General features: G+C 59.0%; 1 protein-coding gene across 4 annotated transcripts in view; it reads left to right on the top strand.

Annotated features, from left to right (window-relative positions):
* Nucleotides 1-1,634, top strand: part of EIPR1 (EARP complex and GARP complex interacting protein 1) — an 88,283-nt gene extending 86,649 nt beyond the window's left edge. For all 4 annotated transcript variants that reach the window (XM_061210666.1, XM_061210664.1, XM_061210665.1 and 1 more), the window contains one exon: nucleotides 1,104-1,634. In XM_061210666.1, coding sequence (XP_061066649.1) covers nucleotides 1,104-1,278 — 175 coding nt within the window. In that variant the 3' untranslated portion in view covers nucleotides 1,279-1,634. The remainder of the gene's footprint in view (nucleotides 1-1,103) is intronic.
* Nucleotides 1,635-16,401: the final 14,767 nt, after the last annotated feature.

The following is a 16,401-nucleotide window of genomic DNA, read 5'->3' as shown; positions in this document are numbered from 1 at the left end:
GTCCGGTGACCTGCCACGTGCAGGGCTTGGGTGTTTTCTACTGTCCTTGCTTCTCACGGCCAAGCAGGCGTCCGAGCCCCGTCTGTACAGGGGACAGAGCTGGTGGCCCCTTCGTTGGCCCCGTGTGTTAATCCAGGGGTCCTGCCTGCACGCGGGCAGCTTCAGAGAAGCTCACTAGGAAGGAAGGCGCGTGTGGCTGGCAGGCGTGCCGGGCAACGGCACTGGCGCGAGGTGCCTCCACGGTTTCCTGCAGGCCTGCTCCTGGGGTTGGTCCCCATGTCTTAGTGAGTTCAGGAGAATGGGAGTCCCCTGAGGACTTGTACGCGGTGTTTGTACCCGGGTGCTCGCTGGCCACCGCAGGTTGGCTTCCTGGGAGGGTCGGGCCGTGGGATGCGTGAGGGTCCGAGCCAGGGGGCACATGGGGCGGGGTGTCTCCTGGGAAGAGTCCCAGATTGCTGAGAGCTCCTCCGGTAGAGGGAGTCACGAAATGGGGAGAAAAGTGCCGAGGAGGCCCTGCTGGATGGAGAAGCAGCCCGGCGCATGGCAGGCCTGTGATCTCGGAGGCCCAGGCGGGCAGCCCGGCTCCGCGAGCTCCCACACAGGGCCGTGCACGTGAGCACCGCTCGGACAGGCGTCCCAGGGCAGGGGCGAGTGACTCCCGTTTGAACGGGGTGCCGGGAGATGTCACAGCCCAGGCCAGGACCTGCCGGCTTTCCAGCTCCTCACCCTCGTCCTGAGCAGGGCTCCCCACGCCCACCCCAGGGGCTGTGCTGGCCGGTCCCCAGGTCCCTCTGGCAGACGTCACAGGAGCTTTGGCCGCTGTCCACTTAGCCCCATGAGCGTTCCCCAGCCACTGTCCCCCGAGCCCGAGCACGTCCTGCTCCAGAGCCGAGGAGGGAGGCGTCAGGCGGTAGGGGGCTCCCCACGAGCCCCGGGGGCCCACGGCTGGGGACAGGACGGCGCTGGGCTCCTGGGGGGGCGCCCCCGTTGGCCCCCTCGGCTCCTGGGAACCGCCCATCGCGCAGGTGAGAGACCAGGCCTGCTGCCACCGCCGGGCCGGGCGCCCGCCTCTCTCACGCACGCGTGTCTCTGGTGCCTTGTAGGAGCCAGGAGCCTCCCCAGGACAGCGTCATCGCCACCTACGAGGAGCACGAGGACAGCGTGTACGCCGCGGACTGGTCCTCGGCCGACCCCTGGCTCTTTGCCTCCCTGAGCTATGACGGGAGGCTGGTCATCAACAGGGTGCCCCGGGCGCTCAAGTACCACATTCTGCTCTGACCCGCCAGGCCGTCCTTGGGCAGGTTCCCCGCCGCGGGCAGCCGTGTGGCGGGCCTTGGCTTTCCAGGCGGAGCCCCGTCTGGGAGAACCGGCATCGCTCTCCCCTGATGCGAGCACCCGTGAATAATGATGGAGCGCCTGCCGGCCGACCACTGACACCTGAAGCCTCCCCTTGACGGAAGCCGCAACCTCGTCCCCAGACTGAGCTGGGGCCCCGCAGGCTGGCCTCTGCCTGGTCACGGCCCGCTTCCTCTCTCGCTTTTAGGGTGTCGGGAGTCTCACTGCGATTTGTTTCCATAATGTTGGCTCGTCTTTCTCTCAAGATTGAAAATGAAATAAAAGGAGCAGGGCCACGCCGCATGGGCTCCAGCTCTTTCTTCAGGAGCTCTGCCCCCGGTATGGCCCCATCACCCGGTCTCTGTTCATTTTCTCCATCCTGGCCCAGAAAAAAGGCAGACGGGCCTCCCGTGCTTCGTCCTGGGCTTGACCTGCCCGCGCTCGGGCCGTGGCCTGGGGGAGCCCTGGCGCTGTCAGTGACCAGGGGTCTCCTGCCGGCCCTGGGCCCCGTCCCCGGGCGTGGTGCCCCACTGGGTCCTGCTCCTCTACGCCGATGACATCCTCATCACCTGGAGGTCCCACGCGTGTTCCCGGGTCACCCAGCACGCTTACCTGTTGAAACCCCACGTTGTCAGGTGATCCTAAAACTCTGAGCACGGGACTCTTGCCTACTCCTCCTCCCGTGGGTCCAGGGGTCTGTTCTGGGCGTGGCCTCACCTGCCCAGGTGTTGCGTCTGTACCGAGATGGCTGTCAGGCGTAGTCCTTTTTTCACAACGGACTTCAGCCTAAGAATGGACTCGTTCTAAGCGCTGAAGCAATCTGTCGTCCCCGGAGTGTCTGTGTGGTGGTTTCTAGCTGCACTGTGAGCCCAGAGAGGCGCATCTGGGTTTTGTTTCTTCTTTTCAGGGCTAAGAGTTTGTGGGCAGAGTGGGGACCGTGGGTGAGCGGAGGACAGACGGGGCTATGCTGGAGGGGCAGGCAGGGGGTGGTGGTGTTTAAGGCCCTTCAGCATTTCTGCTTCCAGGGAAGACCTGCGTTTGTAAGGACTGCAAAACAGCTCTAATGAAAGTCCTCAACAAACAGGTGTTTGTTGAGCGCCTCCTGTGTGCCAGGCGCCGTGCTAGATGCTCCAGCTCCGCAGCGACCGAGGCAGAGCTCTGGGCTCACGTGGGGTCTGCAGTCCTGCTGGAAGCCCTGGCGGCTGCTGTAAATCTTTGTGTATGGGTGTTTGTGTAAACAGAAGTTTTCATTTTCCAGGGCAGGCGTTGGCAAACTATAGCCTGAGGTCACGGGGGCCAAATCCCTGCCACCACCTGTTTTTGTCAATAAAGTTTTATTGGCACGCAGCACCGCCCTTACTCACGTGCTTCTGCACACGTGCAGCAGTGGCCAGGCGACCTCAGCGCCTAAAATCTTTGCTGTCCGACCCTTTACAAAAAAGTTTGCAGCCCCTGCCTCAGGGTCAGCGCTGACGAGTGTGAGCGCTGGGTTCTATGGGAGGAAACTGCTGCACTGCTTCCCGAGGGGCCGCGCGGTTTTCGTTCCGAGGGGCAGGTGGGCGCTCAGCTTTCTCAGCTGCCCACGGGCATGGGGTGCTGTCATTTGTGCTTCCCTGCAATGATGCGGAACGGCTTTCCGCGCAGTTAACTCACCATCTACCCGTGTGTCCTCTTTGGTGGAGCCCGTTTTTAAAGTTACATCGATTGTTAATTATTGTGTTTAAGTCCAATAGATTTAGAACATTCTTTACATATTTTGGATAGAAGTCCTTGGCCAGCTGTGTAATTTGCAAATATTTTCTCCCAGTTTTTATCTTCTCTTTTCATCCTTTTAACAGTGTCTCTGCAGAGCAAAAGTTTTGAGTTTCGTTGAAGTCCCACTTACCCAACTTTTTTTTTTTATAGATTGAAATATTGGAATCAAATCCAACGTTAGGAAGGTTTTCTCCAATGTTTCTTCTAAAAGTTGTATTTTCACAGTTTATATTTGGAGCTGTGATCTATTTTGAGTTTTTAAAATAAGGTGTGAGGTTTTGGTTGTGGGTTTTTTTTTTTTTCTTATAGATATCCAAGTATTCCAGCACCATTTGTTAAAGACCGTAGTTCCTGCATTGAATTGCTTTTGCTCCTTTGTCAAAAGTCAGTTGGCCCTATTTGTGCAGGGCTATTTCTGGACCGTCCTGTTGTGCTAAGCTGTGTGTCTATCACTGAGGAGTTCCTGAACAACTTGATGGGGTGCTTTCACGAGCTCCTCCCTCTCTTGAGATCTTTCTGGTGCTTTCCTTTTTACACATCAGACTGCGTCTTTGTTCCCCCTGTTCTGCTGCACCGTCTCCACGCCGGAGCCGCCCGGCCAGCGGTGGGAGAACAGAGAGAGGAAGCAGGGCCCCTCCCGGGACACAGCCTCCAGGCAGTCGGAGAGGAGGTGTCCCTCCCCCAGTCCGAGGCTTCTGCAGACTGTCCCACTTGCCCGCACAAAAATCGCCCGGGAGGCTGGGATGCCAGAGAACAAGCCTCTGTTTTCCTAAAATGACAGGAGAGAGCTGTTCATAAGTCCTGTCCGCGTGTGGCTGCATTTTCGGAGAGCCTCCTCCATCTTATCAGGGACCGGAACGCCCTGGAACATAATTTAATGTGTCCCTGTGGAGACGCAGGCGCAGAGCAGCGAGAGAGCCAGCATGGGGTACAGACATGCCGGTGACGCTGGCTGGGCTGGTGCAGAGATGCCGGCAGGTGGTTGGTTTCTGGATGGATTGGCAGATGGAGCCGTCGAATTTACTGACAGATTAGAGTAGGTGTGAGGCCGAGAGAGGAACCAGGGAGGGCCCAGGGGGTTGGTCTGAGCGACTAGGACGGTGGCCGAGACAGGAAGGACCAGAGGAGGAGGCAGGGGGGGTGGGACGGGAAGATGAGCAGCCGGGTTTGGGCTGTTGAGTTTGAGATGCCTGTGAAGTGGTCAAGTGGCCCAGCCAACCAGATGCTTGGAGACATGAGACGGGTGGGGTAGGGTCCAGGCTGGGCGAGCAGAGGTGGGAGTCTGTGTTCCTGGTGCAGATGGGCATGCGGAGCTCTGGGCCAACGCCGTCCCTGGAGAGAAGACCAGAGGCCGAGCCCCGGCGTGAGGTCGGGCGCAGGGGATCCAGCCTAGGGGAGGGAAGAGGCCTCCGGGAGCTGGGAGGGCCTGGTGTGGGGGGTGTTCTGGAAGCTGGGGAGCCCGTCTGCTCTGTCAGTGCCGCTGTGGGGCGTCAGGTGGGCTGAAAGCTCATTGGCCTGGCAGCATGGGGGTTACTGGGGAACCTGACACAGCAGCTCTCACGGGAAGCAGGCGGAGTGGGTTCAAGAGAGAATGGGGAGGAATAAGCCGGGCAGACGTGTCGGCAGCCTCCGAACAGTCCCGCAGCAGGTAGGGGCCAGCAGGGCTGCTGTCCGCTTTGAGAAGGGGGACAGCTACGTGTTTAAACGCTGGTCGTTTGCAGGACGAGAGGGGAGAGTGATCGGGCTGCGGGAAGCGGTGGCACCAGGGGACCAAGCCCCAGACCCAGGGCTGCTGCTCTCACACCCACGGCCATCACGTCATCCAGTGGGTCCCCTGTGAGTCGGTGCAGATAACAGTCGTGTTGTAAAATGTGCACACTTTCAAGTACGTGACACGGTCCGCCTTGCTCACATCTTTGTGAGGTAAGCAGAGCCGTCTCTGGGTGCAGGGATTCAGCCGGGAGTGGACGGGCCTGATGGCACTCTGCTGGAGCCTGGGGCAGCCCTGGTTCCTGGTCGCCTCCCCGTCCACGCGGATCTCGTGGGCTCCCCTCCTTCACCGCGTGCAGCCTGATGGCCTTCGTGTCCGGGACCTGACAGAAGGGTGTGGTAGATGTGACGATACAGAGAGAACGTTTGCGTTTTTTTTTTTTTTTAATGTACACATTTGGATTTATTTATCAAATAAATTTAATTTTTTCATTTTGTCTTTTTACTATACAAAAATTTATTGCATTTAGTCAAATGTGTCTTATCCTTTTTAAATTTTATTGGAGTATAATTGATTTACAATGTTGTGTTAGTTTCAGGTGTACAGCAAAGTGATTCAATTATACATATACATATATTTATTCTTTTTCAGATTCTTTTCTCATATAGGTTATTCCAGAATATTGAGCAGAGTTCCCTGTGCTGTACAGTAGGTCCTTGTTGGTTATCTATCTTATATTTACAAAACAGAAACTGACTTACAGATGTCGAAAACAAACTTGTGATTACCAAAGGGGAAACGTGGGCTGGGGGGGATAAGTCAGGAGCTTGGGATGAACACGCATGTTTTATTTCCAGCACCCACGCGGTGCCCAGATTGTTTTCCAAGCTAGGCCTCTGGGCCTCCTTCCATGGAGCGGGTAGGAGGGCAGGGCTGGAGGGCAGTCTTGTTCATTCTTTGTTACGTTTAAGCCTCCTTGCAGATGAACCGGGCTTGTGATGTGGACCCCTGCCTGGAGTCGGGGAGGAGGTGCCTGGTCCCCCTGCCCGGCTGTGCAGCACCGTTACCTGCCGCCTGCGGGCTGTCACTGCAGGGTCAGCGCTTGGTGCGGTTGATGAGAGGTCGTGCTCCCTGTCACCTGTCCGGCTGCACGAAGCAGGGGCATGATTAGTGATCCGTTTCCCCCGGGCACCTACCAAGCCAGGCCCTGGCTGCACGGAGACCCCAGGGCTGTGCCAGGGGTCAGAACAGTGTGCTTCTGGACCTAAACTTTTCCACCAGCCCTTCGTGGCGTGTGCTGCCTGGGAGTTAGCTGCCCTTGGAGGGCCGGGGGCTTGGGGCCGGGGAAGGGGAGGGGGCATCACGTGAATGAGGGCGGAGTCCATCCTGCTGCTTGGCGGGGAGCTGCGGCAGCCCAGCCGGGGCCACGGGCGTGCCGAGGGCAGGCCCCAGTCTGTGACACGTGGCAAGAGCCATGTCGTCTGGAGGTGGAAAAGCTGGGGTGGGGGAGTAGGGCTGCCTTTAAGTGCTTGGTGGGTTCTTGGGGGGCTGCCACCGAGTGGCAGGACAGCCCTAAGGCGGACTCTAGCAGAGCAGCTTTCACTGCAGCAGAAGAAACAACTTCCGAGCGGAGGTTCGGGCAGGGCCGGGGCCCTCCCCCGCCCTCCCCCGCCCTCCCCCGACCCCGGGCCCCTTCCTTGCCTCTGCGGCCAGAGGGGCAAACACACGGCACAGAAAACGATGAGAAGATTCCAGGAAAAGGAGGAAGAGAAGCAGAAGGACCAAAATAAAGGAAAAAACAAGAAAAACAAAAGAATGACAAGAACGTGGGCAGAGACCAGATCAAGGCACGTGGACCGGGATGGGCAAACGGGCAGCGGGCTCGGCCTGGACGTGTGTCCGCCAGGGGGCTGAGGGGACACGTGGACTGCCAGGCGCTGGACCCTGGGGTGGGGCTGAGGAGAGCAGGGCCAGGTGGGCTTTCCGCCTATGGCCCCTGCAGGGCTGTCCGCTCCCTGTCCTTCTGTCGTGAGGCCTCTTGCTCCTGGGTTCCCTCCGGCCGCACCCCAGGCTCGTCCCCTGGAGCCCCGGTAGCTGCGCAGAGGTCGCGGCTGACCCTGCACCCAGCCCCACGCCTCCTAAAACACGGTGCCATCAGGTCGTGAGCCGCTCAGCAGCCCAGCTGGGCTCCCTCCGGTGGGTGGGGAGGAGTGAGCACGGCGCCTCGTGGGCCCGTGTCTGGAGCAGCCTTCGGGCTCCAGGCCTCTGCTGTCTCCCTGCGGACGGCCGCCCGCCCTCCACCCCACTGGCTGCACCGACTCCCCGAGAGGCCCGGGTCCAGCCCCGCATTGGCAGCATCCTGTGTGCTCAGCACAGACTCTGAGGGTCGCTCCCGGGTCTGCTGGGCTCCGCACGGCCGGCCCCGCCTCCTCCAGCCCAGCCCCGCCTCCTCCAACCCGGCCCCGCCTCCTCCAGCCCGGCTCCGCCTCCTCCAGCCCAGCCCCGCCTCCGTGCCCTGGCTGCCTCCGCTAGTCCTTCTGCAGTTCGCGCCCAGCGCGTGCTCCCGCACCCCCAGCCGGCACCCCTCGCGCTGCATCTTCAGGCCCCTCGCCTCCTGGGGGGCCCCTCAGAGGGGCCGGCCCCCCGGTCTCCGTCACAGCAGCTGCCCGTTCCCATGTGAGAGGACCAAGAGCTCACCCTGCACACATTCGGCGCCAACTAAACGCGCGCAGGCTCTGCACGGACTCGCGCTGGGATGCCTGTCCGGGGCAGTGGGCCTCTCCCGTGCACGGGTCAGGCGGGCCCCAGAGGTCAAGGCAAAGCAAAGGTTGGCTACAGACCCTCAGTCCTCACAACTCAAAACATGAAGCTGATTCACTGGTGGATCTAGCCAGAGGTGGGCTCGTCCCCCCATTTTTTTTTTTTTTTGATATTTTATGTTTACTTATTTTTTCACATTTATATATGTATGCTTTATAAACCGAGTCATTTTATTTTATTTTTTTAAATAAATTTATTTTATTTATTTATTTTTGGCTGCATTGGGTCTTCGTTGCTGCGTGGGCTTTCTCTAGTTGCAGCGAGCAGGGGCCACTCTTCGTTGCGGTGCGCGGGCTTCTCATTGCGGTGGCTTCTCTTGTTGCGGAGCACGGGCTCTAGGTGCGTGGGCGTCCATAGTTGCGGCACACGGGCTCAGTAGTTGTGGCTCGCGAGCTCCAGAGCGCAGGCTCAGTAGCTGTGGCGCACGGGCTTAGTTGCTCCGTGGCATGTGGGATCTTCCCGGACCGGGGCTCGAACCCGTGTCCCCTGCATTGGCAGGCGGGAGAGCATGGCCAGCCAGGGGGCCTGAGACCCTGACTGAAACTCCAGGGACTGCGATGAACTGGCTGTGTACAAGTCTTGTGTGGGGAGGGCAGCTTCCCTGCGAGGTCTGCCAGTTAAGGCCTTTGACATCATCCATCCTCTGGCCTGAAAACGCCGACGCAGAATCTTGGCTTGGAGCCAGACTTCTCAGAGATTCCAAGATCCAGTTCAAATCCCACTTCCTTTGCAAAACTTTTCCTGAATAGTCCACTGGAAGGCCCAAGAGGATAAGGAAAAGCTCTTACAGTGTTTTTGTAACCTCCACATTGCCCAGCAGTATGTCTTGCTCATGATATGAGTTATTTGAAAAAAAAACATACAAATTAAAGGAACCAAGAGGAAAAACAGACAATAGAGCAGAAGAGAACTTCAAAATCTGAAGAAAATAATCCATGTGAAGAGATGAAGAGTTAGACATTCACCCATAAAATAATTACAAGCTGTTATAAAATAGAATTACAACAGAAAGTGCTGCAATCAATGCATGAAATGAAAGTTGAGATGCAGGTGGAAATTTGGAGATTTGTCATATTGAAACCAAATTTCTCCGTGGCTATATTTCAAGACCCAAGATTAAGGGAGATTTTATCTCAGGCAGGCTCAAAGAAATAAGCTTGTTTCTCCTGTGATCCTTGGAATTTATGGGAATTTTCAGGGTCTACAAATAAAATCTAGATAAAATGGTTAAAAAAACAAAAAACAACAAAACGTGGCTACTGCAGAGCAGCACCTGGACCCGCTCCCACAGGAGGCGCCTTCAGGGAGCCCATTGCCCCCGGGGTCCAGCAGTCCTGAGTCCTGCAGCGCGGTGACCTGGGACTTCCAGCCTTAGTTTCCAGAGTCACCAAGACCACTCGCTGGCCACTGTCCGTGGCTGCCCCCTCTCCTGGCACGTTCCGCCCACGTCCACCTCCCTGACTCTGCCCCTGATACCCCTTCCCCACCCGACACGCCTCTGATGTCCTCTCGTGGTTTCCGCCGGTCCGTCCTCTGCGGCCGAGCTCAGCTCTCGCCTCTTCCCTGAGGCAGCCTCCTGTTACTCAGCCCTTGTTCACCTGCCCCCTCGAATTCATGTCGCGCTCGGTCAGCCTCGAGCCTTTCCGCGCTGAGTTAAACTCCACGGTTCTTTGGACAGCCTGTCGCCCCCTGAGTGGCAGTCAGCTCAGCCAGCGCTCACTGAGCCTGCTGGGGTCCAGCAGGACGGGACGAGGGGCGCCCCTTCCGAACGCCCACGGCCCTCCCGGCCGCGTGGCCGAGCGGTGACGGCGAAGGCTCCCCAGACAGATTTCCAGGGCTCAGGCCTGGCTCAGCGCTGGCCAAGGCACGTCCCCAGGGATGCCTCAGTTACCTCAGTTACCTGTGAATCGGAAGACCTTCACAGGGCTTTGGGAGATTAATTTATCCTTATAGCCCACTTAGGACAGTAAGCGCTATATGGGTGTTAATGGTCATCTTAATAGGAACACAGATACATTGGTCCATTTCAAAATAAAAGATCAGAAATTACATACTATGTTGCGGAAGGAAAATTTTTCTCTCTACCCTTTCTAGATTCTTCTGGCTGAGCCTAAGAATTAAATTGACCTGAGACAGACAACCAGAGAAAATCAAATTTAATTATGTAGGTCCAGAGGCCCCATGAGAAAACCGAGACCCCAGGACAGGCTGGGCAGTGGAGGCCTGAGGCATGTGAGGCAGCGGGGAGGGTCTGGGACTTCACAGGGGAGGAGAGAGTCACACGGAAGTGGAAAAATGTTTGGTAAACAAGTGTCTGCTGGGCCACGCGGAGACAGTGGGATGTGGATAGGACTTTGGTCTCCAGGCCCTGCAGCACACCCCCCCAACCCCACCAGTGTTCTTTGTGGACATCCCTGGTGATACTGCACTTCCTGGACCAGGCCCTTTACCTACACTCCTTTAGGTAGGAAAGGGGGGGATAAAAAGCAAGACTTCCTCCTGAGTCTTCTGGTTCTTCAAAATAATCAGCCTAAAATAGTCCCCATAGTAAAAGGACACATTGTTGCGAAGCAGGAACAAAAAAGGAAAGAAGATGAATAGACAAAGATAAGTGACTCAGCACTGCTCCATGGATTTCAGTCTCAGGAGAGCACGGCAAAAGCGGGCAGACCAGGGGCGGGGATGCCTCTAAGGAGACCGCACTGACTAGGCACTCCTTTGGAGGGACACAGGCTGGCGGTCCACAGGCTGTCAGGGCCGCGGGAAGTTTGGTGCCCAAGGGTAACATGGCTGAAGCTATATCACAGGAAGATGATTCCGTCTCTAGTTTCCAAATGAACCCTCTTTGAAGATGGGGTGTGCTCCTTTGTGATCAAGGCACGGAGAAGGTGCCCTTTTGTTTTTGCCTGGTTAGCTATGCTCATCCTTTAAGACTCAGTATAAATCCCCAGAGAGGTTCCCCGACCACTAGATCTAAAGTAGTTCCTCCTTGTTATTCTCTCTCATATGACTTCCTTCTGCGTGGCACTTACCCACGTGGGAAGTATTGATAAATGTTAGTGGTGCAGCGGACTGTGTCGTGGGGGCCCGAAACATGTTCTCTGTTCACTGCTGTCCCTCAGTGCACAGTTCAGGGCCTGGCACATGGGTGCTCAAAGATTGTATGGATGGGTGGGGGGAATGGGGGATGGGGGGATGGGGGGGAGGGATGGATGGGTGGATGGGTGGATGCATGGGTGGATGGATGGGGGTGGAGGGATGATGGGGGAGGGGTGGGTGGATGGGTGCTGCATGGGTGGATGGATGGGGATGGAGGGATGGATGGGGGATGGGTGGAGGGATGGATGGGGGATGGGTGGATAGGTTGCCCTGGCTCCCCAGGGTGAGAATGACTGGAGACAGGAGAGAGGATGGTACACAGAGCTCCCCGGACTGGAATTACCGCGAGGGTCAGAACGCAGACATTCCGATACGGCAGCTCGCTGGTGGGGGCTGGAACCTGCTTAAACAGCCCAGGTGTCTCTTAGGAGATTCATGTGTGTGCTCATGCGGCGTGATCAGATTGCCGTGGAGGTGGGGGCACCCTGGGGGCTCTGGGCAGAAGCAGGAAGGAGGCAGGAAGAGTCTCTGGTCCCCTGGAAGCTCCACGTCGTGAAGGGTGAGGGGGCTGGGGGGGGCGCTGCAGGAGTGGGGTCCGTAGGGAATTTTATCACAGGCCAGTCAGGGCTGTGTTGGGCCACAGACGTGGAGAAGATCAGGAGCCCCCTCACTCTCCCGGCCGCCTGTGCCCCGGGTAAAGGAGGGGTGAGGCTCTCCCTCTGTGAGCACGGTGGGAGCCTTCCTTCTATGCTTAAACATCTCGATGGAGAAGACAGTGGAATTACGATTTTCCAGGTTTCACATGAAGCCAAAAAGCATTCCCTGGGTCTAGCTGCACTCAGGATGCGCTGCATCCCAAACCGATGTGCCCAAAACTCAGCGTGACCCCCACCGCCCGGTGGGCGGGAGGGAGGGCTGAGGGCAGCAGTGGGCAGTGGGAGGCTGAGCTCGCATGACCCGGTCACAGCCGGGAAGGTTCCAGGAGGAGATCGGCAGATTCACGGCACCTGGCTTGTGTGCGGCTGTAAACGGAGTCACCTTCACCCGGCGGCACAAGCGTTGGGACCGTCAGAGCTTATTGGCCTCTTTGCTCTGCCCATGGGGATGTGCCCCAGCGAGTCGGGCGACCGTCCTGTCCCCTGAGACCCCGACATCATCCCCGCGAGGCCCCCAGGAGAGGCACAGCCTGGGCAGAGCAGAGGAGGGCTGGAGTGTCAGGTGTGCCCATCGCAGGTGTCAGGGGTGGGGAGGGTGTGCAGAGAGGCCGCTGGTCGGTTCACTTGCCGTCCTTGGCCTTGCGTGTCTCAAGGGGCCAGCAGGGTGCATGCACTGACCACTTGTGATCCAGAAGCTCTGTCCCGCTGCCCCCGTGAACCAGCGAGGACGTGGAGAGAATGGCAGCAGGAGGTGCTTAGAAAGCCTGGACCAAGGATGCAGGAGTCGCCTTGGAAACACCATCAGCGAGCGGGGGCAGGGGCGATGGAGGAGCTGGGATGCCTCTGGGTTTAGAGCTTGATTTCTCGCACGACTCAGAGGATGGAGGTGACTGACGGGATGGGATGGAGGAGACACGAATCTTTATTTGCGGCTGTGGTAGCGGTAATTCCGTTTCAGGCTGTAGTTTGAGATGCTGGTGAGGCCTTCAAGGGGGGATGGGCAGGAAGCAGTGGACTGGGAGTGGGGGCCCACAGGGGGGCTGGGAGACCCCGTACTCTCATCAGCGCCAGGCGGTGAGCCTTCCCCAGTGCCTGAGCCCGCTCGGGCGGCTGTGACGGAACTCCGCACACGGCTGACGTCTCACAGCTCTGGGGCTGGACATCTGGGCTTGGGCTCTGGGGAGGACCAGCTTCCTGGCCTGCAGACGGTGCCTCCTGGCTGTGTCCTCACAGGGAGAGAGAGGAAGCAAGCTCCCTGGGTGCCTTTTATCAGGGCTCCACCCTCGCGACCTCACCACCTCCCAGAGACCTCCTCCTTGAAGGTTAGGGCTTCAACACGTGACTTTGGGAGGGAGACCGTTCGTCCACAGCACCCAGGACGGGTGACACTTGGAGAAGAGGACAGAGCATGGAAGGCTGAGGAATATCACCCCCAAGCGCCGTCTTCTGAAAAAGAGCTCCGCGGACCAGGATTTCCGGGAGGGTCAGAACGCAGACATTCTGATAGGGCAGCTCGCTGACGGGGTCGGAACCTGCTTAAACGGCCAGGTGTTTCTTAGACGGTTCCTGTCTCCTCGCAGGGAGGGAGTGAAGAAGGCAGCAGCTCCTGCAGGCCGTGTGGCAGGGGGAGGGGCCGGCCCCCAGCCAGCGCAGGGTGTGGGTCTCAGTCCCGCAAAGCCCCGGCTCCCGGGCTGCTAGGTTCCCGGGGGGCCCGCAGCAGGCGTGTGGGGAGGGAGCCAAGCCCCTGGCTCTCCAAGGACGCGCGACCGGTGGCCCAGGCGGGGTGTCGTCGCCCGAGAGGGCTTCAGGGACAAGCTGCTGCTGGTCTCTGCTCGGCCACCCGTCAGGACCACTCGGGGCTCACGGCTTCCTCCCGGGGGACGGGCCTGCAGTCACACGCCGGCGGGCGGGGCGCTTGTCTGCGTCGCTCGGGACCCACGCAGCACGGGGCGTCCGGGTTCCGAGACGGAGGGAGATGCAGGCAGGGCGCCTCGCTCCACGGGCGGCCGTGCACACGCGTGCGCGTGGACTGAGGCCCGGGGGCGGCCAGTGGCTCCTGTTCGCCTGCGCACGACTGCGGGCTCCCCAGGGCCAGGGTGGGCGTCGCCTCCCCGGGCTGCTAGAGCAGCGCGTTCTGGGCCCTCCTCGGTTCTGCCCCTGGTGACACAGTGCGGTCGTTTTGTAAATGGCAGCGGTGGGTGTCAGCACCTCCGACTAATTGCAGGGAAGCAGGGGCTTGCCGGCGCTTCATTCAGAAAATAACCAGGACACTTTCGAGGCTTGTAGTAATCAGCTGTTGTTAAAAGTGTTCGAAGCCAGTTACCAGGACAAGAGAGGCAGCATCAGGGACTTCGGCAGAATCGCCCCGTGTCCCACCCTCTTTTCTCCAGCATCTCTGCTCTCCGCCAGCTAACGAACCCCGCGCTGGGCCAGCTGGGCATCGGCGCCGCCGGGAGCCCGGGGCGCTTTGGTGGGGCGGACTCCGGCCGTAGCGGAATTCCCGCCACACGCGGGGCGCGACAAATCCTTGGGGCGTGACAGAGCCCCGTGTGGAGGCCTGGGGAGGGCCTCGGGGGCTGCGACCAGCTATAGCGATGCGAGGCCCTGTGTGCACTGGCGTCCCCCATGCCGGAGCCTTGGGCCTCGGGCCCCTCCTACACCTGAAACCGCGGGGCCTTTCGCTGGCAGCTTCCTTCTCTTGCCTTGTTCTTTAAGCACAATACGAATCAGGATATTTATCTTCATCTCCAGTAACAGAACCCAGACCCGAAGTGAAGAACTTGTAAGAGCTGTTCGTTCTCAGCAGCTGGCTTATTTTCAGCTGTCGAAGCTGATGGCCCATCCGCTTTTTGATGTAGCCGTGATGGGTTTAGGAGATTTAGACATGATTTTTTTATGGCTTGAAAAAGAAAAATAGAACTGAATATATGATAATGATGAATCCTCCGACTTTTGTGTCTGAAATCGCTTCGAGGCAGGAGTTATTGCATAATAATTCACGCCCTGTTGTGTCTTACCGCTTAATAAGCGTGTGGAAGATGGTTACGTGGAGCTGCCTTCCTCCTGTTGTTCAGTGCCATTTAAATTGTGCTTCGTGGTGGCTGCGGGGCGCTGGGTGCTCGCACAGGAGCCGGCAGGGGCCCCGGCGCCAGAGGCCGGAGTAAACCCGCCACCTCCTGCCCACGGGGGGTCCTGTGGACGTGGAACCTCCTCTTCCCTGTCCTCGGGCTCAGCATCTGCCAGACTTGGTCAAAGTTGGCGCCAGGTCTTGCATCTCGGGGGAAAACTGCCACTCCCACTGACCAGGGTGACTGCTGTCACCCGGCCCCGCCTGCCCCATGCGTGGTCTTGGGACCGGCTCGAGTGCACGGAAGCACCGCTGCCCGAGGTCTCCACGGTCCTCTTTTCTGGACCCGTCCCCTCCGTCCTTGGCCGTGGTCCTCAGCAGCCGGAGTGGGCCTCACGGGCTCCTTCCTTCCTGGTGGGGACCCTGGTGCCCTGGCACAGCGCCTGGCACGCATGCAGACACCGAGTCGGCGCCCCATGGTGCCTGAACAAGGCAGCCCGCGGGTCCACATGGGGCTCGTGGTTCCCGACATCCCTCGGAAGGAACCGGGCCCAGAGGGGCAGAGGAGCTCGTGGCCAGGATGCAGCGGCATTGCCATCGTGTGGTCACAAAATGGCGAGTGGTCACTTTCTGGCCAGGCGACATGGGTGGAGTTCCTTCTCCCCTCCCGGCTTCGTGCACAACATGGGGAAGCTGACCTGTGACCTCAAAGCTCTCCAGCTCCGATGCTGGCTCGTGCGCTCGGGGCCCTGGACTCCTGGCCGGACAGTCCCCGTGCTGCCCCCGGAGTGCTCAGAGTTAGCGCTAGGGCTGCTCAGGGCACGGCCAGCTGCCCCTCAGCCGCCCTTTCCAGGCCACAGGGTGGCCTTCAGCTCTGGCCATGACCAAGGACATAGGATTGTTCCTGGGTGGCACGGCCGTCCTGTAGGACCGTCCCAAAGCCAGGCCTTCTGGACAGCTGTACGTGTTTATATATGGGAGCAGCTCTGCCGTCGGCCACAGGGAAATTCATTTTGTTTAATGTTAATCAGACAGAGAAAAACGCAGGGCAGAGGGTGGCTGTGCTCGCGGGCGGGTCCCTGAGGCTGCTGGCGGGCAGAGGTGGCACCCCGTCCCCCGGCCATGCAGCTCGCCTGGGTCAGCCAGACTCAGCGACGACCTCGGAGCCCGTCACACGCGTGAGGGGATCCCCCCACTTCTCAGTATCGTTCAGAGCAGGAACCGGGTGTGTGGGATTTGCAGCCGGAGGGCCTGGGTCACAGCCCCTTTACTAAGTGGGACGTTTGGGGCATCTCCTTGTTCTGGGCCCTCATCTGTAAAAAGATAATAATGCCCTCACCTAAAGGTACAGGCTAAATTGTTGGACGCACGCAAGGTCCCGGGATGAGCAGGAGTCCAGTAAACTGTTAATCCCCTTCCTGTCTCCAGGAGAACTGCCGGCCAGCTCCTCTCTGGCTCCGCCTCTGGGCCGCAGAGTCAGAGTCTGGCTTCTTTGGCGGGTGTTGGGCTCCGGGCAGTTCCGAACACAGGCCGGGCGGCCGGGCACAGGCACATGACTGGCCTGCAAGGGTCTGCGTCAGCCTCCTCGGGCCGATTCCTTTGGGGTTGGGACAGCCCTGCGACGTGGACTAAGTGGTGGCATCACTCAGAGCCATACCCGGGGCCTCCCTGGCGAGCCAGCGTTTTACCGCCTCTGCAGTGTGTCCTGACATCAGGCAGGGTGACAGAGTGACACTAGCTGGGCGGGGTTGGCATGCAGGCTGACCTATGTCTCCCCAGTCCCCCCTCCCCTCAGTCCCCAGCAACCACCATTCTACTCTCTGTTACTCTGAGTTGGACTATTTCAGACTCCACACATAAGTGAGATTACACAGCATTTGTCTTCCTCTGTCTGGCTTATTTCATTTAACACAGCGGTCCCCAGCCTTTTTGGCACCAGAGACAGGGTTCGTGGAAGA

This window comes from Eubalaena glacialis, chromosome 14 (genome assembly GCF_028564815.1).
Source record: "Eubalaena glacialis isolate mEubGla1 chromosome 14, mEubGla1.1.hap2.+ XY, whole genome shotgun sequence".
Taxonomy (NCBI): domain Eukaryota; kingdom Metazoa; phylum Chordata; class Mammalia; order Artiodactyla; family Balaenidae; genus Eubalaena; species Eubalaena glacialis.
Note: the sequence above shows the minus strand (reverse complement) of the source record. Positions and strands in the feature narration are given on the sequence as shown.